Source organism: Rhinolophus hipposideros (assembly GCF_964194185.1).
Source record: "Rhinolophus hipposideros genome assembly, chromosome: 14".
NCBI lineage: Eukaryota > Metazoa > Chordata > Mammalia > Chiroptera > Rhinolophidae > Rhinolophus > Rhinolophus hipposideros.
Window position 1 is genome coordinate 62,090,470 of NC_138060.1, and position 23,358 is coordinate 62,113,827.

Here is a 23,358-nt window from a genome sequence, read left to right on the forward strand (position 1 = left end):
GGTCGGAGGCCTTCCTTCTTCCCCGGGGTTAGGCTCTCCAGCCAAGCTTCTCACGCCAGCTGCTGCCCGCAGGCAGCCCGCCGGCGACTTGATAAACCCCATCCCCTCCCACTTGCTCCCGCCTCCCACCCCGGCCCTTTCTCCTCACTTCCTGCTGCCCCTCGGAGAGGAAAGGGCCAGGAGCGGCGCGGGGGAGGGGACCACTTTGACCCTATTTCCCTCCGGCGTGCCCTGCTGGCTGGCTGCCCTCCCCACCCTTCCCCCAGTCGGTCCTGGCCAGGGGGAACTGCGCCAGCTGACAGGAAGGCTGTGGGACACCGCTCAGGTGCCAGCCTCCCCCATGCCAGCAGCTTCCTAACATTAAAAGATCTTCTCCCCAACTTTCCCTTGGGGTTGAGGCCCATCCTCAAATCCAGTAGTGTGTGAGTGGAGGGGCAGGACAGTGACGGTTTGGGGAGTCAGACTACTTGGGGGTTATTGACTGATGGTCCCCCTAAGCAGGTGATGAAGAAGGGAACCAGCGGCGTGGGGGTGGGGATTGGGAGAAATTCCAGGAGCTGAGTCCATCTTTTTCCAGAGAGCGGAAGTGTCCCAAGTGTGAGTGGACAATGTGTTGATGTGTGTGACTGTGGGCTGGGGAGAGGGGCAGGGGCTGGAGGGTGGTGCCGGGTGTTCTCCTGCTGGAGCACATCCCTGGGTGGATTTCACTGAGACACTCGAGTAGGGGGCTCCTTACAGCATGGGTGAGGAAAGGAATGTATATTCTTGTGGGAAGGGGTGCCCATAATGCGCTGGCCGCAAGGAGGCTGCAGCAGGCTTCCAGCAGACCCCTCCAGAGGTATGGACAAATCGGCACATCCTCAAATCACCGAGCCTACCCCCTTCTTACACTCCAGGCCCACCTCCTGACGCCCAGGGCCTCTCTCTTAACAGAGGCTGTGTAAGACTGGGGGACTGGCGAAGGTGGGGACATCCTCGAGTCTGCCCCGGAGGAAAAAGGAGTCCAGGACATGGCATGGGAGGGTGGTGTCCCTCTACCATCATGCTGGCTCCACAATGTACACTGGCTCCAAAGGAGGGAAACAAAGGCCAGGCCAGACTGTCCCAGGGCAGGGTCACTTCCTCAGGCAGCCAGCAGGAAGGAAGTGAGCACAGCCCAGTGGGAGTGGGGAAGCAGGGGAAGCCCTGACCCCCATTGTTTCCCGCTTTGGGGTCAGCTGGGGCAGGTCCAGCGCAGGGAGTTCCCCACACTGGACAGGAGTGATGGGAGATGCATGGCAGAACCCTGGCCCTGGGCAGTCAGTAGGCGAGACAGAGGAAGATGACGGGGTTTTATGCCTGGCACCTTGTTGGGAAAATGATGCCCAAAGAACTGTTAAGTCCGGGCTGCACAGTGTGATCCTGCTCCAGACGTGACAAGTTTAAACCTCCCAAAGACTGGCAGGCCCAGAAGCCTGTCCTTGAACTCCCTCCTCCCTAACGGGAGTTGGGCTGATGACCAAGGGCTGGGCCTAGCAGAGAAGCAGCCTCATAGTGGCTCTGAGAAGTACAGGCCAGATGTCCCTAGGGGCAGGCTACAGGTGAGAAGACTGGCGGGAGGGAACAGAGGACGTACTGGGTGACTGAACTTTGCCTGCTGGAACGGAAGCCCCAAGCCCACTCTTCCTGGCGGTGTCCACAGGCTGCCCTAGGCGGAAGCAGGTGGGTTTGGACGGCAGAACCTGGCAGTAGACCAAGGCTGTGGTGGCACCCATCTGGCTGCTATCCACCTAAGGCTGGGCCTTGGAGGTTTGTAGGGCTCAGGCTGTGACCTCATGTGTGGTCAGCAGCACTGCTGGGGGGACAGCTGTTCCAGACCTCTGAGGTCACACTCTCACCTCAAGTTAGGCAGGTGGGGCCAATCCCTACTGAAGTATCCCAAGGCCTTTTAATGCTAGGGGTCCCCACCTATTGAATACAATACAAGAGTGGCCCTCCATCCTGAGGGGCCCTGTGGTGAGGTCTACATGCATGTGAGTACAGTGCCACCTGCTGGTTACGGCTGGGATGGCTGTAGGCTGGGCTCAGGCTTACCCTGGGCCTTGCTGGCCAAGAGGAGCCACCAGTCTTAGGCGTTAAGCCCACCTACCTAAGCCCAGGTGACGGTCTAGACACTGGGTGTTACTGCCCCAGAGGATGACACTCTTGTATGCAGGGTCTACAAATAATTTTATTGAAACTGAACAAATAACACAACAGCCTTCCTAGATTGGGGGCCACCCTCCCCATACCATTTTCCACTCTTGAAGCACGGAGCTTGCACAGTAAGGAATTTAAAAAAAAAAAAAAAAGTCATTTCTATGTAGAAATCAGATTCTGCCCCAACATCATGAACTAGACTATTTACAAACGTTCACATTTTAAGTATTCCTTTACGGTTGTTCTCTCCTTTCTGTCTTGACCCAGGGACTGGTACTTTCCCTTGACTGATCCTCAAGGGATGGGCATACTATAGGGGAAGGGGTGGTGGGCTCCTCAGAGCTATTGGCACCAGCCCTAGGGTGCTGTCCCTCACCACAGGGTGACCGATGGTCTCCTCCCAATGGGGGAGAGGGCTGGAGCAAAGGCAAGGGGGATTAGATGGAGTAGGTGATTGGGGCAACCCCCCACAGGCACAAACATCCTTAGCCCTTCCTGAGCCCGTCCTATGCCCTCTTAACTGGGGGGTGGGGGAGAGGGTGACAATAAGGGACAACAACTAGTTGCAGTGGGATCAACCCAGTCCTGGATGGGGGGAGAAACCTCCCACACCAGTCCCCACTCAATTATTAACAGCCAACAAACTGTCCATCCATCTGGGGGTGGGAATACATGGGCAGGTAGGCAGGAAGAATCAGGCTTGTGTTGCCCCCAGCCTCTGCCCAACAGAGGAGGAATCGAGGTAGCAAACGGCTGAAATGCTCCAACGAAGGGGTGAAGGAAGTGAGGGAAAGGAAGTTCCCACTTGTATACAGCTCCCACAGCCCAGGGGCTGGAAGAAGGCAGACCTTACTTGTAAAGTGCTGTAGCCTCTAGCAGGGCTGGGCCCCAGGCAAGCTTGAAGAAAGCAGGTCAGGCAAGGGCACAGGAACCAGGCATTCCCCATCAGCATATGCCCTGCCATGCTCCTTGTAGGGACTGCTGGGGAAGGTGGGCTGGTAACTCTGCTATTAGCCCTTGCCAGCCACCAGCCACTTGTCAGCATACAAACCAGCACCCAACCAACAATGCAGAGCACCCAACTTCCCCGCTTACAGCTGTAGGTTCCGGGCCAATGGAGTCTATTTAGGGTGTGGCTTCAGCCTAGGTTCAACGGAAGCCACACCTTGAGCCTGGGGGTTTCTTGCTGAGACAGGGGGTGCTTATGCCTGCCACCCCCCAGGCTCACACCTCATAGAGGATCACAGGGAAATCCACGTGGATGCGGGGGGGATCCAGCTTCACGATGCCCTGCCATGGAAACAGAGGCTAGTGAAGGCCATCTCAGTGCTCCTACTCCAGGAAGCCTTCCTGTTCCTCCCAGCTCCTCCCCCACAACCCCCCACCATGACAGCAGACCCCATCTGGGTCTACCTCCACACACTCAACACAGGCTTTATGACCACTGCCCAGCCCCTCACCTGAGGAATCAGGTTCTTATGCACCCGCCTCAGCTTGGCCCGCTTCTGCCCGTTCTTGGTGATGATTGTCTCCTCATAGAATTCGTGAGCCAGATCCCCATCCTCGTCATAGAACATGGAGCTGTATAAAAGGAGAGGGGAACAGGCTGGGCTGGAGCCTCATATCGGGTTATGGCAAATGCCACAGACCACCGGGAAGTGTGCCCACCCCCAAATGGGGAGGAACAACCTTGGTGGGAGAAAGGGAAGATAATATTCCTGCAGAATCTCTTGCTTAGGATCTGGGGTCTACTAGAGGAAGTGAGGGCTGGGGTGGTGGCCAGTGCTACTCTCTCAGACCCCAAGAACGGAGGTTATTTCAGGCAGCCAAGGCCAGCTCTCATCACTGGTCTGTCCAGCAAGAACAGCCACTCCAACTTCAGGCCAGGACTTCTCCAGCAGGTAGGATGGTGGCCTGAGCATGTTGGTCTCTCTCCAGGAGACACTGCTGGCCCAGGGCCAAAGCCTGAGATAGCACATGACTGAGCTAGGAGGGAGCCTGAAGAAAAGAAGGTTGCATCCTTCCCACCCACCCCCTGGTGGCTGGTGCAGCCAAACTGCCACTGTTGGGTCTCCCTAGTATCCACAGCCAAATCTCTAGCATCACCTAAGTGCCAGTCCCCAGGGGACGATCAGGGCCAGGTCAATCTAGTGCTCCCGTCTGGACCCCTGGGGAGAGAGGGGAAGTCAGTGCTCCAGACCTGGAGAACATACCTGGGTGAGGGTCCTTCTTTTCCTGGGCCCCATCCCCAACACCAGGGCCCAGTCCTGCTTTCCGCTCCCTACCCTCAGAGGTCCAACCTCACCACTGTGGGTGACGGAAACAGCCAAAACAAAGGGTCATTCTCCCCTCAAGATTAGGAGGGAGGCCAGGAGCCTTTAACTTGCAGGCTGGGCTGAAGGGATGAAAGGAAGAGATCCTGAAGTCCCAGGAGGCCCGTAGGTTGGCCATGCGTAAAGCTACTGGCCCAGGGACAAGCTACAGGCCCACTCTTCTCCTAGGGACTCCTTAACAGCAGCCAGGCGGCCAGGAACCGACCGCCCGGCTTTTCCCGTCCCTTGGCTCCAATGAAGGCCCGAAATATGGGAGTCGCCCTAGCTCGGGGACAGGGAATACAGCGGTGGGAGCTACCCATCATGGGGGGCGCCTGGCCGCCCGCTTGTCCTCCCCGGGGCGGAACCCGCGCCCTTACCCGCGGCGCGTGAATACGAAGGGGGGCACGACTCGGCCTCGCGGACGCACCAAAGCTTGCTCAGAGACCGCCGCCTCCGGACCGCCACCCCCCGCCGCCGAGGCGAAGGGCCACAGGCCCCGAGCTTTGGAGCCGCTGGCGCCCATGTCAGGGGCGCCGGCGCATGGCGGACCCCGCGGCCGCTTCGTTCTCACAGGGCCGTCGGCGCCGCCATGCCCTGCCTGGGCCTCCGCTCGCAGGTGCCGATGCCGCCGTCTTCCGCAGGCTCCGCTGTCTCCACGGAAACTTCATTTCCGCTTCCGTACGCTCCGCATGCTCCTCCTTCTGATTGGCTGCTCCTCTCGTCGGTCCACAGAGTGGGACCAATAGCCGACCTCGGACGCTAGGCATCCCGGCACGCACTGGGAGACGTCAGGTCCCGGCAGGCCTCGCTCTCTCCAGCTGGGGTAACTCCCACCTCGGAAAGCAGTGGCCGGTCCTAGTGGCTTCCTGGGCGCGTGCGGCGGCCCCGACGTCCCCGTCCCCCACAGGTCAGGTGCCGCGGGCCTGCCCACCCGCCCGGGTTCCCCCAAACCAGCACTTTGGGACCTGGCCCAGGCCAGGCTGCGCCGTGCCGTCTGGCCTCACTCTATTCCCACACCGTTTTTTCGGTCACTACTGTCGCGTGTGGGGAGGAAGCCAAACCTGACAAAAACGAAGCACTTGGCCAAATTTCACATAGCGTACATTCAAGAATGAAGAATAATTAACAGGTGTACGTTTAGTGTCACGAGCAGTGTCTGCTCTACAGTCGTCGCTCGATAAATAGTTAGAGAAGCGCCTCCCACCCTAAGCTCTTGGCCTCACCAGGACCCGAGCCCCACGGTGCTGACTGCTGACTGACGAGCCTGTAGCCCACATCCTTCACAAACCGGTCTCGTGGTGACCTTGAAGCGGTGCCGTGAGCCTGTTCATCACGCCTGGCAGCTCCTGGTGCAAGGCGCAACTGGGGCGCAGGGCCCACAGTAACAGTCCAAAAGCGGGAGCTTCTGGAAGTCTTTATTCAGCCAAATTTTCTCACGCCCCAGGTCCTGATGATGGTCGTCACCCCCACCCCTTTCCCCACAGGAGGCATTCAGCTGAGACCACAAAACGTTACATACATTCACACGCATCATCAAATAGCCAAGTAAAGACCTTGGCTTTGACTGGCAAACAAGGCACGGAGCTGGGCCAGTGCCAGCACTCACACAGACCTCGGCCCAGGGACAGCCTCCTGGAAGGAGGCACTGAGGCACGGTTGCTGTACCTTGAGATAGCACTGTCTGACCTCAGGGTGTGTGTGGAGTCACAGGGCATCATACAGGGAAGCCTGGACACTTCCTTGATGCCCGCCTTATCTTGAACACCCATTCTTGGGTCTGATTAGGCTGTCCTGAGACCCCATCGAAGACCTAAAACATACAACCTTTCCACAAAGAGGAGGACCCTCATCCCTGTAAACATGACCCTGGTGGTAGGGTCTCCAAGATTCTCGTATCGGAGACACAAATTAAGGAAACTTCTGTCTGCTCTACCCTTGCTGCAAGCCTAGAGCAGCTTCCCAGGGCAGCCCTGGCCCACCATGACCCACAACCTGAAGGGCAGAAGGGTGCAGAGCCATGCTCTGCTACACCCACTGGTGGACACAGGGAGCCAGTTCCTTCACTGTTTTCTGGGCTCATTCCCCCAGCAAGAGAGGGCTTCCACGCACACTCACTCCTCAGGCCGCACGGCCCTGCCACACTCACACAGCATGCCCTTGGCGCTGCCTACTCTCTCCCTTCCACCTAGGGGTACAAGAGGTCATCCTAAGGGGCAGGCGTGCAGGGCCTCCTGGATCTTCTGGCGGCAGTAAGAGTACTTCTTCAGGATCTGGCGGAGGTGTTCCTCTTCCTCCCGCTGCAGGATGCGCAGGAAGTTGTGTAGCTCAGGCATGCTGAAGGCATCCCACTGCAGGGGAGAGGGGTGACAGTAGCTGCAGCAGGCATAGCCAAGCTAGCAGGCCCTCCTCAGAGAAGACCAAAGCATTGTCGTCACACAGCTAGGATGGGGCTTTCTAATGTCAGGTTCTTGCCTGACTGGTCTGTGCTAGGATTCCCACCAAGTCTATATGGAAGACGTTTCCTACAAAGTAGGGCAGTTGTCTCGTGGACAGGCAACCAAACCAGATGTTCCCAGTTACCTGTGGACAGGTCATGCCCATACTCTGAGTCTAATCCCACTCCACAGACCCAATACCTTTGAGCCAGAAAACTTCCAGGTGAAAAGTCCTAATGCCTGAAGGGGACCCTCCATGATACTCTGGGTCCACTTGTGTAGCTTTTCTTTTTTAAACTTTTATTTATTTAAGTGTGTTTTTCCAGGACCCATCAGCTCTAAGTCAAGTAGTTGTTTCCATCTAGTTGTGGAGGGCGCAGCTCACAACGGCCCATGTGGGGATCAAACCAGCAACCTTGTTAAGAGCACCACGCTCTGACCAGATGAGCTAACTGGCTGCCCCTCTTGTGTAGCTTAGATTTAAACTGGGATCACCATACCATCAGATGGGACTCCTGCATCTCCTAAGAACTATCCACAACAGGAAAGTTGCAGAGCACTAAGATACTTCCTGGCTTCTTGGAACAGGCCCTAGACCTTGACACGAGTGGCTAAGAAACCTTCACTTTAGCCACAGGCTCACACACTCCTGCAGAGGCTTCGCAGGGCTTGTCCTCCAGCCCTATTCCTCCTCTGAGACTAACTATAGCTACAACCCACCAGCCCTGCCCAGTGACAACCAAGAAACAAAGGAGGGCTGTGTACTCACATTCACTTCCCCAGAGTCATTCTCCTTCAGGACAAAGCTTAGCGTCTTCTCACTGGGCCCTGCAAGGAGCCGCAGCCGCAGGGGTTGCTCATCATCTGACAGCTTCCGGAGGTACACTGCAGGCCAGGCAGGGGGAAAGGAAGTGTTTGATTAGAGTCAGGCCCAGCCCCTTCATACACAGGTGCATGCATATATACCCTCACACACGGTGGGGTGGGGTGGGAAGCCCACCTTGGCCATGACGCTCAGCTCGCTCAAAGAGCGCAAACTTGCGGGGGTCATCCACCACCAAGAACTTGCGCAGCAAAGCCTCGATGACCTCTCGTGCCCGCGTGCGTGACAACACATGGAGGTGCTTGACCGCATCCTTGGGCAGGTAGAAGGAGGTGCGGCGCTTCACAGCTGTGCCTCGCCCTGGGCCCCGCCGGGCATCCTGCAGGGTGGGTGGCTTCTTGCTGGAGGGCACTGAGACGGGGCGCACCAACTTCAGCTGAACCTTAATGAAGCCTGTGTAGGAGCCGTCCTTGTTCTAAAGAGAAACCAAACCATGACTAGGTTCCTGGTGAAAGGGAACAGATTTGGGTACCGCTGGTCCACTTGGGGCTAGGCTGGGTGTGAATAAATCACTGCTTGGGCCCCCCAAGAATACCTAAGCTGTGACCCTCTGGACATCAGGCACACAGCTGGGTTCCTGCCTCTCCCCACCCCCTTCGTGGGCTGTCAACTCACCAAGCTCATGAAAAGGTTGCTGTTGACCTGGCCATTGTACTCCTTGATCTTCTGCTCAGTCTCAGCCTGAGAAAGGTCAGGGGTCTCCCACTCCACAGCCTCGTCCTGAAAGATGGGCCAGCATGGATACAGGGCCCGTAAGGAACCCATCCCGCTGCCATGCATGTCACGGGCAGACAGGTGAGCCCTTGGTGGGCCACTCTGAAAACGGCCTCTGGGGCAGCCTTTGGAAACTGACAAGAAAGCTCGAGGCCTGATGAGGAAAACTCATCACTGCTCCTAGATGTGCATGCTACAGATGGAGGAGGCAAAGGCAGAATCATTGGCTTCTCTCTGCCCCAACGGGGCCTCCTCCCGGTGAGGCCCTAAGAATACCTTAAAACCAAGATAACAGAAAGCACAAGATCAGGGGCCAGGAAAAGACGGGGGATGCTGAGGAAGGACTCTTGTTTACAGTAAAACTACCTCAACTGCACAGCCTGATGCCAGCACTTTAGTTAGGTGGGGTCAGGGTGTGTCCTGGAGAAGGCAGCCCACTTTGCCACCCTACCCTGGCAAAGGGCCACCACCCACTACAGGGTGAGAGGTATGAAGACTGGTATACATCAGCGGCCCAGCCCCCCGTGGGCAGGAGGGGAAGGGCAATCTCTACCACATTAACACCCCTGGGTGGAGGACTTGGGGCCAGCCATACATGTCTCAGACACAGTGAGGAAACCACTGTGACATGTCATTTGATCTTGACCCAAGCTGCACAAAATGTAGCTTCAGGCCAGGTTCCAATCCGCCTGAGGTGCACAAGCAGCCTCCTGGTAGAGCCTGTCCCACAAGCCAAGCAGGTAGGCTTCTGCACGTCCTCCCTGCTGTCTAGATGTTCAATGCAAAGATGTTAGCTCCACCACTCCCCCTCTCCCGCCTCCAGGAAATGGATTCTCGTTAGAAGGGTGGAGTATGGACTAGTGCAGCCAGGGCTCTGAATTAACTTTCTTCTACCAAACTCCTTTGGTCCCATTGCATCAGCCTTACTTCCTGTTGACGTCAAACAGGCCTTAGCTGGAATGGGAGTGTCACAGACACAGCTGAGGTCACCGTGGACCAATGCCTTGTCCAAGGGAATTCCCATCAGAAGGTTTCCAGTAGAACAACCTTGTGCCAAGCTCTGAGCCCAGGACAGCCAAGTTTTTCCCTGACTGCTGCTCAGAAGCCCCCTAAGCTTAAACCACCTGATGGGGAACATATAGGGAAGACAGAGGAGGGCGTAGGATGGAGTCCACAGCCAGCAAGTACGTGCTGCTGAAGACTAAGGGTGACGCACCACAGGAAAAAGGTATTGGGGGAGGGATGGGAAGTGAAGCCTATTTGCTTTCCCAAGTTTCCAAAGGTCTCCTGGATGGAGAGCATTGAGAAGTGAAAACTAGCAGAAACCTTGTTGGGGACAGTGGGAAACCCCAGAAGACTGTAAGTTCAAATGGTGTGGGCTCTGGACGATGGAATTTCTGGGGGGTAAAATGAGTGCTGGAGGCTGGAATAAAGGGTAGAACTCTTTGTTCAGGCTCAAGGAAGGAGAGGGCTTGGGACAGGAAGGAGTACCCCAATGAGAAGGAGTGCCAGGATGGGAGGAATGCTAGGGACAGGAAGCAAGCTGAACAGACTCTAGTGCCAGGACAAGAAGGAAAAGAATTCTGTTTACAGAACAGGGTGGGCACAGGAATGGCACTAACTTATTCCCCTTCCATGTAATGGTTCTGATCTCCAGCCTGGGAATGAGAAAACTTGTTTCTTCCTCTTCCCTTCCCAGATAATCCAGGGGCCCTGGACTGGGATGCAGTGACCTTAATTCCTGCCCCTTTCCTTTTCCAGGTAAACATCCCTCCCTTGGTATCTTTACTCAGGAGACAAGGAACTTGGACTGGAGTCTCTGCACTGTCCTGCCAGGGTTCTAGAAGAGGAGGAGTTTTCTGTTTCCAAAGCTGCCCACTGGAAGAGGATCCCAACAGCCATCCCAGGGGGATGCATTGCAGGACCGTGGAATTTCCTGTCTCCTGCAGCACAGCAACCCACTCTCCACGCTGCCCCTGTCCACGTAACTGATGGTTTCATTTTACATACACCTACGGGTACGCCAGCCTCCTTGTCAATTGGTTAGTGTCTTATGGTCTTTTCACCTTTCCACAGTGGAAAATGGCTCAGGCTTGAGTGGCACAGAGGCAGTCTCAGGGAGCCACACTCAAACCTTGCACCCAAACTGTGGGCTGAGCGTTTGAGGTATCAAACTTTCATCTAAAGAAACACCCACAACTCCCTATTCTTGGCTCGTGTAAGGAATTCTGCCCCGCTGCTGCCAGATATACTGACCACCTCTCTTTCCTGTTGTTCTGGCCAGGGTACTCCCCGGAAGTGTACCAGCTCCAGAGGTTACCATCTGAGACTGGCCGTCACACTCATGGTGTAGAATACAGAGGTCTCCGACAGCGGCGACGCCCAGAACACTCCGGGAGGCGTCGCTGCTCCAGCACCAAGCCTTACAGTCCCGGATTAGTAACCCGTATCTCTCCAGACCCCCCTCTCAGGCATTGCACAATGTAGCCTTCCCGACCTCTTGTGGAGAAAGTGCGCCTCGATGCTTACAAGCCTCCTTCCCATCCATTCCCGAATCCCCCTTCTCCAGACCCACTCCAGAGTACGGATCACAATCTTCCATACTCGAGCAGCTGGTAACAGGCCAGGACCGGCAAGAAGCCGGGACTCGGCTGCCTCCAACCAGGAGTCCCCATGGAGGCGCGCGGATCTTCCTTCTCCACTCTTCTAAAAGCACTCAGTTCCCGGCGAGGACTCCTCCCCCTGCACTTCCTCCTCTTAGTTTCTCAGAGCGGGTGGGAGCGCCCCGACGCGGAAATCGAGGTGCTAGTCCAGATTGCGCAGTTGGCTTTAGTCATAGGTGGATGACGCCTGTCCCTGGTCTACCCCACGCCGCGTAATGCCTCCCCCTGGTGCAACCTGTCTGCAACAGGCAGAGCAAGGCCTCGGCCCGCAGTACCGACGGACGTCCCGAGAGAGCCCGACACGTGGTTCCGCGGATTCGCCGGGGGCTGGCCCGCGATCCACGCTGAAGGGTGCGCGGGGCTGCCCACAAACTCTCCACGTGGAAACTTACCGGGCCGGGGCGGGGTCCCAGCGACTGCCCCTGGCCCGCCGCCCACAACCCCCGGGCCGCACCTGGTCGCGGCGCGGCCGGCGTACCAACGAGGTACGCGCCGTAAAGTACTGCTCGAGCTCCGAGTCCGAGTCTTCTTGGCTGCAGTAGCCACTGCTTGCTGTGCTGCTCCAGGTCATCTCGAAAGACGGCGTCCCCGCGTCCGCCTCGCCCATCGCCGCGCCCGCCCGCCAACTTCCAGAGCCCCGTGCGCCGGTAGCCTACAACCACCGCCCCAGGCGCGCGTGCGCGGGCGCGTTTCTCCGTGTGCGCGTGCGCTGGGGCCAGTGCCCGCACCACGACCGTTAACACTGAAACGTAGCCCCCAGAGTCTAGCTCTGGTCTCATTGGAGAAGGAACTTCGAGGGGCGGGGCCACACGCGCATCGCCTCCGGGAATGATCTCAGCGCCCAGGCAGCTCAACTCAGCTCCACCCGCAGGCCCCACCTCCCCTAGGGACCACGTCGGAGCGTGTGCGCATGTGCACCAGCGTGGCTGCAGGACCGGATGCGGAAAGGTGCGGAAGTTGCGCGGGCGCAGATCCTGGGCGATTGTGGCAGTCCGCACCGAGGCGGCGGCACCCCCGGCACCCCTTCGATCCCGCGCGCGCAGCGTTAGGCACTCTCCGCCGCGGGAAAATCTGCTGTTAGAACGCTCATTGAGCGTAACGCCGGGAGGGCCAACGCATTGCAATGCGGCCCGCTAGTCTACGCGTCCCTGCCGCGCCCGTTCGCCGTCGGCCCCGCACTTACCACGTTCGTGTCCCGCTCCAGCGCCGGTTCCCAGCCCAGGTCCCGGGGCCCGCAGCAGTCCAGGCAGACGAGCGCGCGGCAACGGTAGTGGCAGGTGAACTTGCAATCTGCAGAGAGGCCTGGCCGTGAGGCGGAGGAGCGCCAGCCTGGCGATGCGTCCCGGGGACGGAAGAGAGGCCCCGGGGTGAAGGCCGTCGACCGCCGGGCTCTGCATGACCGGCCATTTCAGGCCCCGTTACCGCCCACTGCCACACAGATTCTAGTGTTGGTCCCCGGCGTCCGGAAACGGGCAGGAAGGCATCGGGCTGTTAGGGAATCCAGGCCTGCTCTAGCGCCCAGCGCAGAACGTCCCCCTTGCGCATTGTCAGCCCCCTCCCTGCGCCCTTGAAGGGGAAAACAGTTTTAATCCACAGCCCCCTCTAGTCATCTGTCTCGACTCTCCTCACACTAAAACTTACCAACACTGATCTCCATGCACTGTAACTTTGTGCCTTCACTCTCCTCTACCCATTTCAGTAGGGCTTGCCCCTCCCTCCAGGAAACTGTCCTGCTCTCGGTCCCTCAGCAACAGGCTCAAAGCGGAATCCGGTGGTCCCTTCTCTATCCTCACCTCGTCAAACTACAATGCTGCTTCCCTTGGTTCCCATGGACCGCCATGACCCCGGTTTCCCTCCTCCTTCCCTGCAGCTCCTCTCTTGGTTCTGTCTCAATTCCCAGATCTAATGGCAGCCAGTGTTGATCGCTTCTCTGCTCTGCGTACACTCACCCCAGATCCAAGGCGTCCATCAATGGCCTCCCTCTCAGATCAACTCCTATGTGTCAGTCTCTTCACTTCGATGTCTAATAGACATTTCAATTCAACATGGCCAAAATTGAACTTTTTTCCATTTCACCCTACCCTCGCCAGAGTTCCTCGTCTCAGCAAAAGTTGCTACTATTCTCCCAGTTGTTTGAGGCAAACAAAACAACAAAAACCCAAAGCCAAGTTCGTCCTTTATTCCTCCCCCGTTTCTGCCTCTGACATACACCCAAATTGTCCTGTTTTTCATCTCCATGGCCACTTTATTCCTGCTGGCGAACGCTGCAGTGTGCCAGCCCTTATTCATGCCTGTATTCTGCCACATCTCCGGTGTCTCCCAGCTGAATTCAGGACAGAGCCCGTGAGAGGGTCTCCATGCACACACAGACAGGCCTGGGACACCTTCCCTAAGTTCTTACATGGGCCAGAGCAGTGATTCTCAACCCAGACTGCACATTAGAAAGATGTTTTTAAAAATCCCTGATAAACTCCCAGTGATTGATTAAACAGGTCTGAGGTACGGGCCAGGCATAGGGATTTGGAGGGCTGTACAAGCATCCCAAATGATTTTAGCTGGCAGATAACCAGTGGGAGAGCAACTTCTGCTTGCTGTTGATTACCGGGAGGGCAGAAGGACTGCTGGTGTGTGGGTGTCTGGGTCTCATGTTTTAGCACCTAATTGCCTGGGTCTCTGATAGGTAATTGCTGTCATCAAAATTCCTGCTTGCAGGGGGCCGCCCAAGGTCCTAACTTTTCCCAAGCTCCCTCCCATAGGTGCGAAAATTCCCTTCACCCCAGGGATTCTGGAAGGGGACATTGGTGAGTGAACCTTTGGGAAGGGGCAGGCCTGGGAATACGGACTCAGAGACTGGTAGGCACAAAGCCTTTCTCAAGAAGGGCCAAGGCATTTTAAAGATAAGAAACTTGAAATCAGCATCTTATTATTTACAGACAACTGCCTCTACCCAATTGTGCCCCAGACACGGGGGCGCACGCAGCAAGGATATAAAACATGTGCCTACACTCTCTTCCAAAATGGGCCAAAGGTAACGGACCTGGTCCTCAGGGACTGTCCCCACCGACCCTCCCCCCCCCACACACACACAACTTGAACTGCAGCGACGGTGCTGCCCCTTGACCACCCATTTCGCTCTCGCCAGCGCGTGGGGCCGCTACTCACGCGCGCACTGCAGGCCCTTGCGCACGACGCCCCAGATGAAGTCGCCGCAGAGGTCACACCACGTGTGCGTGGTGGGCCCCGCAGGCTGGAAGCGGTGACCTCGGCCCGGGACTGGCTGCCTTGCCGGGTTGCGCGCTGTGCCAGGCGCGATGCGCAGCGCGTTGGCACGCTCCAGCCGGGTGCGACCCGGGCGGGCGCGCCGCACCGGTGCCAGTTCCCGCAGTTCAATGAGCTCGGGATCAGCGGACATGGCCCGGTCGGCCCAGGCTCCGGCGGCTCTGGGCGCGAACGAGCGCGGAGCCGGTAGGACCGCGGGGCGGGCCCCGATGCGGCGCCGCCCCTGAGACCCACGCAGAGCGGTGGGCGAGAGCTGAGGAGAGCAGCTCAATAGAAACCTGGGTGCCCAGAGTGTGTCGGCCCGCAAGCAGAGTGGGGCGTTGGTGGACTCTCGCGGTGTCCCCGCCCTCCTTTCCTTCCCTCCCTTCATCCCACGAGCAACTCTCCTCCCCCTAACGACAACGACCGCAAAGGGCCACGCGGAGACAGGCGTGTTTCTGGAAGCCAGCTTTACTGTGCAAGAGGAAGAGGGTCCCCACATCCGGCCCCCGCCCTCGTCTCTCCTCCCCCCAGGCCTCCTGCCCCAGCTGAGGCAGCGCCCTAAGCCTACCCGCTGGGTGCGGCAGGAAGCGGGGAGCGCTTTGCTGGGGAAGATGGGGCAGCAGCTCCACCCCGCCTGCTGGGCTCACCACCTGGGAAACTGGGGCTCTTGCAGAAGCCAGGCGGAAATGCTGAGGTTCAGGGGCACATTCTAGCTGGGTTGTATGGAATGGGTGGCCCGTCCTCAGGAGCTGCAGTCTTCACTTTGCTCTGTCACCTTGGGCTGCCAGGACACAAGCCTTTCCATGCTTCGCCCAGTGCTTGACTTGGCACTCCCTGCAGGCAAGCGGGCCTGTGAGGATGCAGCGCTTGTGGAGGGTGTGGAAGTATGGCTTAGGGACCCACTAAGGTCCCAGGAGACCCTCACCTGCAGCAATACCACTCATTCTGGCACCGTGAACAGCGCTTCAAGGCCTCTGCACTGCAGTAGGCACAGCGGGGCCGCTCTGGAGCCACTGCCTCAAGCACATCCAGCCTGTAGGTCTCAGCCCACCTGGGAAAAGGGTCAGGGAGGTCTGGCTGGGCCTCATGGGTGGGCGCACAGGAGCACCCCTGCCCACGTCCATGCCTTCTGCATCCCTCCCACCCCTCAGCTCAGCAGGCCTCACCTTCGTGCTTGCAGCCGCAGGTCCTGCTCTGAGGGGCTGAATACATGCTGCAGCTGATGCTTGGCAATAGCCTGCCACTTACCTCTGTTCTCTTGCTGCAGGCGCTCCCAAATTTCTGGGATCTGGGGGAAGGGAGTAGAGAGCGGCAGGGAGGAGCTGGCAAAGTGGGCAGTGGTCCTGAGCAAATAACTGCCTAGTATCTACCTGCTCTAACACCAGATCCTTCTTAGGGCGCTGGGGTTCAGCCAGGGCCAGCTGGGCCAGGAAACCCTGTAGGTCTGCCAGGTTGGGCAGCTGGTCCAGCAGTGTGTCTGTGAGGAAGGCCCGAAGCTGAAAGGGTATCAAGGAGAAGCCAGTGTGAAGTGGTGCTGACCAGAGGGGCAAAGGACAGAGAAGGCCTATGCTGGGCTGAGGGTTCCTGCAGGGCCCACGTCCCACTAGCTGCTGTGTTACCTGAGGCCCAAGGTCTGGAAACAGGACTGGGGCTGAGGGAAGTGGGCAAAGATAAACAGCAGTGATGGGCTGAGACAGTGCGAGGACTGTGGGGACAGTATGGCAGGAGTTCCCCACCTTGAGTAGCTGTCCCTTGACAAAGCTTGTGAGGCAGTAGCGAGCTCGGGCCTCAGGGCTCAGCAGCAGGTTGTACAGGGCAATCCACACCTGCCCGTCCAATTTGCTCAGCTTTTGCTGTTCTGAGGGGGCCACTGTCTGCCAACGGCCACCCTCAAATTGCTGCAGCTTGCCTGGGGGGGGGGAGAGGAACCAGCATATTGGGTGCAGGCATTGCATGCTCCTTGAGTGAGTGGCTGTGTGGGTTGGGGAACAGACCATTGTCTGGCACAGTTCTTGACCAGATTGGGATGCTGCTTGCTCCAGAGCATGGTGAAGCCTCAGTAGTGGACACATGGGCCTCGCCTGCTGCAGCACCCATGTCGAGGCCCACTCTGGGTGAGGCATCCTGGTATCCTCTGTGGGCTAGGGGGCAGAGTTTGTCTGCCTGTGTTCAAACTGCCAACTCCCATCAATCCTGGAGGCTGTCCTGGAAGCAGTGAGCTGGGGCTTAGGCAGGCGGAGGAGGCTCTTACCTCCTTCCCGCCGGCTCCAGGGACTGTGCTCCAGCAGTTCCACGAGGAGGCAGGGTAGGTTGTGGGTGCTGAGCATGTGGCTCAGGGTGCTCAGAGAAAGGCTAGGGGCGAGGGTAGAGAGAGGTGAGCAGAGGCGACAGGCCCAGGCTCCCAGCCCTCCACTACAGATCCTAGGCTGGGCAGGCCAGCACACCTGTCCACGCAATCTGTGATGTAGCGCAGCACGGAGAGCGCCTTCAGTGTGATCTCAAATTCCATCAGCTCTGCCTGCTTCTGCAGCTCCTGGGGAGCACATGTGCTCATGGCTGGGGGAGCCTGGGTCCAGCCCTTGCCACCCCAGGGAACCTCAGCCCACCTGCATGGGGGTGCTGTCCTGGGACTCCTCCTTCTCAGGGGGGCCTCCATGGCCACTCCGGGCCACCAGCAGAGTCAGTTTGCGGCGGCAGTAGTCCACCAGGTCCAAGACCGTGTCCTCTGCCGACTCACACACCTCCTGGGGGTAAGCGGAGGGGAAACATTCTGTCTCTGGTGCCCCCTCCCCACAGATACAGCCCTCTTGCCGCCAGGCCCTGGCCTGGGGCAGTAGCCAGTGGTGGGCAGGACTGGTGGCTCACCTTGTGGAAGAACACTGTCTCCAGGAGGTTGATGATGGAGGCCTCATGGTGTACCTGGCAGATAAAGAAGAGAACAGGGTCTGAGGATGCTGACGGAGGGCAGGGGCTACTACTCCCCTCTCTAGTCCAGGGCTCTCTGAAGGGGTGGGCGGGTATGAAGCAGGGGTCCAGCTCACCACCATGTATATGGGAAAAGTGTTCTGGGGCTCGAAGTCCTCCAGCCTGCACAGCACAGGGAACACCTTCTGCTTCCATGTCTCCACTGTAATGAGCTCTTCCACCAGCGTTGGGATCTTTGGGGCGGGGCGAAGGACAGGGATGAGGTGGGCCTACCTTGGCCTGGCAACCCTCCCATCCCTGGCTCAGCCCATCCCAGCTCTCCTCAAACTCCCTGGCGCCCCTAGACTCTCCTACGCTCCATGAGTACCTTCTCAACTTCTCTCCTGCACCTTGACCTCCATTTCCCGCTGCCCCCGACATCTCTGTGGGGGCATCTCCTGTGCTCCCTGTGACTGGCCCTTGCCTTCTCTCCATGCTGCCTTGCTCCCCCTGTACATGTGCTCGTGTCCGCTCCTACCCCCTCCAGGTATCCCTCAGCCCTCCTGCTCATGCCCTCCCTTTTGTCCCTGTCCTCTGGCCTGCCAATGTTCTTGTGTGCCTTGGCCGCACTCTTACCCAGTGCCCTATTCCTACTTCCTACCCCACCTTTTCCTTGCAGGGGACCTCTTCTGTCAAGTGATGTCTCAGGTCATCTACTGATGCCACCTCCAGGCTCATGTTCCAACCAAGCCAATCCCTGGTTTCTAACTCCCTCGGTCTCATGTTGGGAAGGCTGCCTCCTTCCATGCCGAAGTTCCACCCGCACTTTAGTGGGGGCCCCCTCCAGCCTGATAGTCCATTCAGGACTGTCTTTAGAACTTGGACCCTTCCCCTGCAGCCCATGCTATTCTAGGGTCCCTGAGTATCTCCCTCGTCAGCCATGCTCTGCACCAGGCCTGGCTTGCCAGGGGTGCAAAATCTAATGTGTAACACACTCTTCCTCCTTCTTTGGGGAGGATGGGTGTACCAGCTAGAGGGAAGAGCAGGCACCCAGGATATTCCTGAGGGGTAGAGTGGTGGGGTGGGGGGAAGGCAGGAACCCTGCCAGTGACCCCAGCCTACCTTCCTATGTGTGACCAGCAGCTCCTGGATGGGCTCACCCTGGCTGGCGGTGGCATCAAGGATGGCCTGCATGTTCAGCTTCTCCAGGTTCTCATGCTGCTGGTTCCACCTGCCCCGGAGGATGTGTGTGCATTCATTTAGGTGCACATGTGTACAGTATTGAATGGGGTGGGCGCTGGGTTCCAGTGAAGCTTAACCTGGTCCTGAGACCTCAGAGGCGGCTCATGCCATGTACATCCATTTCAGATAGCTTTACCTCCCCACCTGCGGGCCCCGCCACCTGGGCAAGCCCTGCCCCCACTGTCAGGACTCCCCCCACTCAAGGACTGCCTGCCTGACTCCGCTCGCCCCTCGCCCCAGCTGCCTCACCCTCCGGAGCCTATCTCGCGCAGCGGGAAGCTGCGCAGTCCCCGCACCACCACATCAGCCTCTCCCGGCAGCAGCAGCTCCACGTCACCCATGTCGGGGCCGGGGACTGAGCGGAAAGGCGGGGTTCGGGTGACTCCGGGCAGCGGCCGGCGCTGAGGTGGGGGTGCCGACACGCTGGAGAACAACGGTGTTGCGCGGGGCGAAAGTCTGGGACCCGAGTTGCAGAGCGGTTGGGGCGCGTGGGTACTCGCCGCCATGGAAACGGCTACCGCGGCGCTTGCGCAATATGCTTGGGTCCGCCCCTGCCCGCCGCCGGCGCCGGGTGGGCACTACCGGGTTCGCCCCGCCGGGGTAGCAACTCTTTTCCGACTCCTGGAGCTTTCTCCCTCACAACCAGCTGCGGCTCTCCGGCCTCCCGAGTGCGAGACTCCTGGGGCCTAGGCTCTCGCTTCGGACGGAGGCTAAGTCGCCCCGGCCTCCACCAGCTCTTCCAGCAGCCGTTCTTCCCGGTACACACCACTGCTCCTCTGCGGGGCTTCCTCGCTCCAGATCCGCCTGTTGGCTGGGCCCCCGAAATACTGCGCATGGCCCACAACTTCTCTCCATCCTAGTCTAGGCTGCCCTCACCTCGCATGAGGTCCCTGCTGAGCCCCTTTACTAGACCCACTTCCACTCCTGAGCAGCGAAGAATCTTTTAAAGGCGTACGTTGAGACATGATCCCTTCGCATGACGGTGGCTCTAAGGCTGCCTCTCTGGCCCTCAAAATTTTACGTCCAAAGCAGCCTGCTAGCGCCTCTGCAGTCTCGGCTCTTGCTCCTTCTCCTATCTCTGAACTTTGTTTCTTGCCCCTCTCCCCCTTGCTTCCAATGTTTCTCCCCATGGGCCTCACTAGGGTTCCTCATACATCCCAAAGTGGGCTTTGCTTCAGGGCTTCTGCATCTGTTCCCTATGCCTGGAATACTCTTCCTTCCTCAGGGCTCAGTTTAAGTCACCTCAGCGAGGCCTTCCTTGCCCATCTAATCTAGAGCAACCCTGGCTCCCACCCCAGTTCTCTTCATCACTGCCTCCAGATTCAGATTTTAATTGTCCACTGCCAGCCCTGCCCACCAGATGGCACACCAGGGCGCCAGGACCATGGCTATTCCATTCATTGCTGGTTCTCTGGTGGCTGGCTCAGAGGTGGTACTCAATAAAGGTAGGCTGAAATAGATGACTTTATTTACAGAAGTGAGGGTCAACCTTGAGACAGAATGGCCTAGTCTGCTGGTGTAGCCCTCATGCACCAGGCAGTGCTTAGCGGGAGAGTAGATGCAGTCGTGTCTGGGTCCAGCCCCCATCATTCACTTCCAGCAGATGATGATGTTGGGGTCATTTTCCAGCCGTTCATCCAGCTCACGGTAGCTCATGCCTGGATGGGATGGTAGAAGTGAGCTCAACACCCTCGGCTTGGCCACCCTGCCTTGACCCCAGCTCAACTATCCTGTCTGCCTCTACCTGTCTTGCAGCAGATCTCATCATAGCTATGGCAGCCTGTGTAAAGGCGGGCAGGGTGGCTCCGCTCCTCCCGAGATACCCGTACAGGGTACTTCTGTAGTCTCCGGATGAGGTTCTTCATGAGCCCGAACTGGATCAGCTTCCTGGGGTGCAGGTTGAGGGAGAGACAGGTGATGCCCTGGCCAGGCCTCCTCCCAGCCAGACCAACCCTTTCCTGCAATGTCCCTTCCAATTTTATCTTGGTGACCAGACTGGCCTCCAAAGCCATCACCTCCAGGAGGCCTGCCTAGACTAGCAGTGACACATGATTCTGCTCACTGGAAATCTGCTTCCTCTCTAACCCAGGACTCCAGAGAGACAGGGGAGTATATCTGCCCTCAGGTAAACCCCTCGCACCCCTTCTGACCGTTCATCAACACGCTGCAGCTGCTGGGGGTGGCGGCCAATGAGGTCTCTCACAGTAGTGCCAGGACTCAAGCTGCAGTACAGCTGGAACACATCCCGGAGACTGGCCCTCTTGTGCCCTGTGGGCACCAGGGGTCAGCTCTGCAGGTGGCCCTGCCCCCCCTGAGATGGCCTCCCCCAGAGCCCACCACTACCTTGTTTGGTCACGTAGGATAGGCATGCTTCCTGCAGGGACTTGTCATCTACCAGGTCCTGGACTTTGGGTGTCGGGCAGTACACGTTGGAGTACTGGAGGGCAGCAGGAGAGGCACAGGGGCCTGCGTGAGGGCTTGGGAGTCGGAATAGCTCCAGTCTGGCCCAGCCACGTGATCCAGTCTCCACATAACCACACCCCAGACTCACCTACCTGGAGGATGGACACGAGCGTCACAACACCGTAGTACCTGGGGGAGACAGTTGTGCTCAGCCACGTCTTCCCAGACCCCATATCAGGGCCCTTGGGCTCCTCCCTGGCTGGCGACCCTGTCCTGGGTTTCACTGTCGCCCCACTCACAGCAGGTTCTGGATGGCAATGCGCACCAGGTTGAGCTCGACATCTGCCTCAGCCGAGATCTTCTGGACGTGGCGGAAACCATCAATGTAGGGCAAGATCTGGGCAGGACAGGGCAAGGTCAGGAGGGGATGGGGGAGGCCAGGGCTGTGGCCAGCCCCCGGTGATGATACCCGGGAGGGCTAGCACACCTGTTGTGTGGTGAGGTCCCACTGTGCGTTGAAGAAATCCTCCTTGTCCTTGGTAAAGACAGGCACGTCATACTCCTGGGCCACAGGAGGGTCAGGCCGCTGCTCAATGACCTTCAAGTGGATGGTGTTGGACTCATCTGCAGGGGGCCCACCCATATTCTCAGTGCCTTTTCTTCCAAGAGGCCCTCAATTTCCATCTAGTCCTCCCAGCAACCCCTGAGGCAAGCAGGTAGATGTGGGTAGGTCCAATCTTCCCCTTTATGGAGTGAGAGACTGAGGTCCAGTGAGGGGAAGAAGAAACATGCCCAAAGAGCAGAGCTGGGTAGCTCTGCTGGCCTCCCCAGCCGCATCCCTATCATACACTGGACACCATCAGCTCAGCTCATGGGTATTTCCTGGCCACAAATTTGTTCATGAGTCTTGTCCTTGGCTGGGCTCACCTTCCCCTGTCACTTTCCCATCCCTCCTCAACCCCTCCACTGTCCTTGCAGAGACTGGGCCATACCGATGGGCAGAGTGCACCGGCCTGACGCATTTAGCTCCTCCAGCAAGATGGTCATGATGGGTACCAACTTCTGCTTGCTCTCCTCTGTGGACACGAAGCTGCTCTCCAGCTGGATGGAGCATGGACAGCATGGTGGGCCCCCCTCCAGGACTGGCATTCTGCCCTGGCAGATTCCTAGGTCTGGAGGGCTTTGGAGACATGTAACCACCTTCCCCAAATGCCTGCCCATCCACCCAAGCCCATCGTGTTGCACACCTCCAGTGTGGTCAGATAGCCAGCCAGCTTTTTGACGATGGGCTCGAGGGCACAGGTTTTGGCCTGGGCGTCACACACGAAGCCCAGGTTGAAGAGCAGGGCATTGCGGCTGTATTTCTTGTGCTCAATGCACACAGGGCAACCGATCAGTTTCTTCTCCATGGCTGTGCTGGATAGGAAGATAGGTGGGAACAGGGTCAGGCTCCTGTCACCCCTAAGCCTGCCACTCCTCCCGGGAACTCCCCCAGCCAGGGCCTCACACAGTGATGAGCTTGTTCTGCAGCTCCGGCTTGGTGATGACGTACACCTGGACCGTGTCAAACAGCTCCCGAGAGATGAAGTCCTCGGGAACCTGGGGGGGGGGGGTGGCAGGAGGCTTCTGAGTGGACCTTGGGACTACGCTCAGCAAACAGCAAAAGCCCCAAGCCTAAGCCTTCTTCTCCAGCATTTCTCCTCTCTTCCATCCACCCAGGCCTACCATTCCTTTGCTTCCAAACACACGCTACGCTCTCACTTGCCTCCTGGCTTTTGCACACGCTGTTCCCCTGTCTGGTACACTCCTCCCACGTGTAAATTCCTATGCATCTGGGGGTAGTAGTGGATCGCTCACTCCCACTTCTCGTGGGACCTGGCACCTCGCCTGGGTTCCCACAGCCCGATTTCCCACAATCATTGCCTATGTGATGTTTGCCCCGCCACACTGGGAGCCTGCGATAATTCTGTCCGAGTACCCTCACTGTTCACGATTCTCCGCGAACGAAGGAGTGGCAGGCCTGCGTGCAGCGCGGGGGTGGGGATCCACTACTTCCAGGCAAGCGGGCTGAGCTCCGGAGAGCTTCCCTATGCCCCCGCCCCAGCCCCGAGAGCCCAGATAACACCTGATATGTGATCTTGGGTCCCAGCGTGGGATGGAACTCGCTGAAGAATATGCATTCGATGCGACAGCCGCTGCCCATGGCGCTAGCGGGACCCGGGGCCATAGCTCCTTGTGCCCCTACCCCTGGGAACACCTTTCAGAAAGAGCTCGGAGGCCTCGGCTGGCGGTCGAGCACGCCTGCGCAATCACACACCCATAAAGCCGTCTGCTCGACGGCGCCTGCGCAGCGCGACTCA

General features: G+C 58.3%; 4 protein-coding genes across 10 annotated transcripts; all 4 read right to left on the bottom strand.

The window, feature by feature from the left end:
* Window positions 1-2,191: 2,191 nt before the first annotated feature.
* On the bottom strand, window positions 2,192-5,145 carry TUSC2 (tumor suppressor 2, mitochondrial calcium regulator). 2 transcript variants are annotated; one of them, XM_081071457.1, is made up of 4 exons: window positions 4,871-5,145; window positions 3,639-3,759; window positions 3,409-3,468; window positions 2,192-3,321 (listed from the first exon to the last, which is right to left on the bottom strand). In XM_081071457.1, the coding sequence occupies exons 1-4, from the start codon at window positions 5,014-5,016 to the stop codon at window positions 3,304-3,306; spliced, it is 345 nt and encodes a 114-aa protein (XP_080927583.1). In that variant the 5' UTR covers window positions 5,017-5,145; the 3' UTR covers window positions 2,192-3,303. The 2 variants fall into 2 exon arrangements, with proteins under 2 accessions (XP_080927583.1, XP_080927584.1); XM_081071458.1 differs by having other exon boundaries at window positions 3,262-3,468.
* Window positions 5,146-5,570: 425 nt separating this feature from the next.
* Window positions 5,571-14,803, bottom strand: RASSF1 (Ras association domain family member 1). Of its 4 annotated transcripts, XM_081071453.1 has the most exons (6): window positions 14,351-14,803; window positions 12,372-12,478; window positions 8,427-8,531; window positions 7,929-8,226; window positions 7,698-7,813; window positions 5,571-6,841 (listed from the first exon to the last, which is right to left on the bottom strand). In XM_081071453.1, the coding sequence occupies exons 1-6, from the start codon at window positions 14,598-14,600 to the stop codon at window positions 6,695-6,697; spliced, it is 1,023 nt and encodes a 340-aa protein (XP_080927579.1). In that variant the 5' UTR covers window positions 14,601-14,803; the 3' UTR covers window positions 5,571-6,694. The 4 variants fall into 4 exon arrangements, with proteins under 4 accessions (XP_080927579.1, XP_080927580.1, XP_080927581.1 ...); XM_081071454.1 differs by lacking the exons at window positions 12,372-12,478; window positions 14,351-14,803 and adding an exon at window positions 11,643-12,073; XM_081071455.1 differs by lacking the exons at window positions 12,372-12,478; window positions 14,351-14,803 and adding an exon at window positions 11,023-11,261.
* A 101-nt stretch (window positions 14,804-14,904) lies between these two features.
* On the bottom strand, window positions 14,905-19,221 carry ZMYND10 (zinc finger MYND-type containing 10). Of its 2 annotated transcripts, XM_081071519.1 has the most exons (12): window positions 18,845-19,221; window positions 18,476-18,584; window positions 17,491-17,607; window positions 17,315-17,368; window positions 17,056-17,193; window positions 16,894-16,982; window positions 16,701-16,801; window positions 16,186-16,358; window positions 15,820-15,945; window positions 15,616-15,737; window positions 15,375-15,500; window positions 14,905-15,283 (listed from the first exon to the last, which is right to left on the bottom strand). In XM_081071519.1, exons 1-12 carry the CDS (start codon window positions 19,099-19,101, stop codon window positions 15,208-15,210), a joined length of 1,488 nt encoding a protein of 495 aa, XP_080927645.1. In that variant the 5' UTR covers window positions 19,102-19,221; the 3' UTR covers window positions 14,905-15,207. The 2 variants fall into 2 exon arrangements, with proteins under 2 accessions (XP_080927645.1, XP_080927644.1); XM_081071518.1 differs by having other exon boundaries at window positions 15,820-16,358.
* Window positions 19,222-20,041: 820 nt separating this feature from the next.
* On the bottom strand, window positions 20,042-23,357 carry NPRL2 (NPR2 like, GATOR1 complex subunit). Of its 2 annotated transcripts, none has more exons than XM_081071520.1 (11): window positions 23,124-23,357; window positions 22,506-22,597; window positions 22,246-22,414; window positions 21,991-22,099; window positions 21,486-21,622; window positions 21,298-21,395; window positions 21,151-21,187; window positions 20,939-21,032; window positions 20,746-20,863; window positions 20,340-20,482; window positions 20,042-20,253 (listed from the first exon to the last, which is right to left on the bottom strand). In XM_081071520.1, exons 1-11 carry the CDS (start codon window positions 23,223-23,225, stop codon window positions 20,186-20,188), a joined length of 1,167 nt encoding a protein of 388 aa, XP_080927646.1. In that variant the 5' UTR covers window positions 23,226-23,357; the 3' UTR covers window positions 20,042-20,185. The 2 variants fall into 2 exon arrangements, with proteins under 2 accessions (XP_080927646.1, XP_080927647.1); XM_081071521.1 differs by having other exon boundaries at window positions 20,736-20,863; window positions 23,124-23,307.
* Between the last annotated feature and the right edge of the window lies 1 nt (window position 23,358).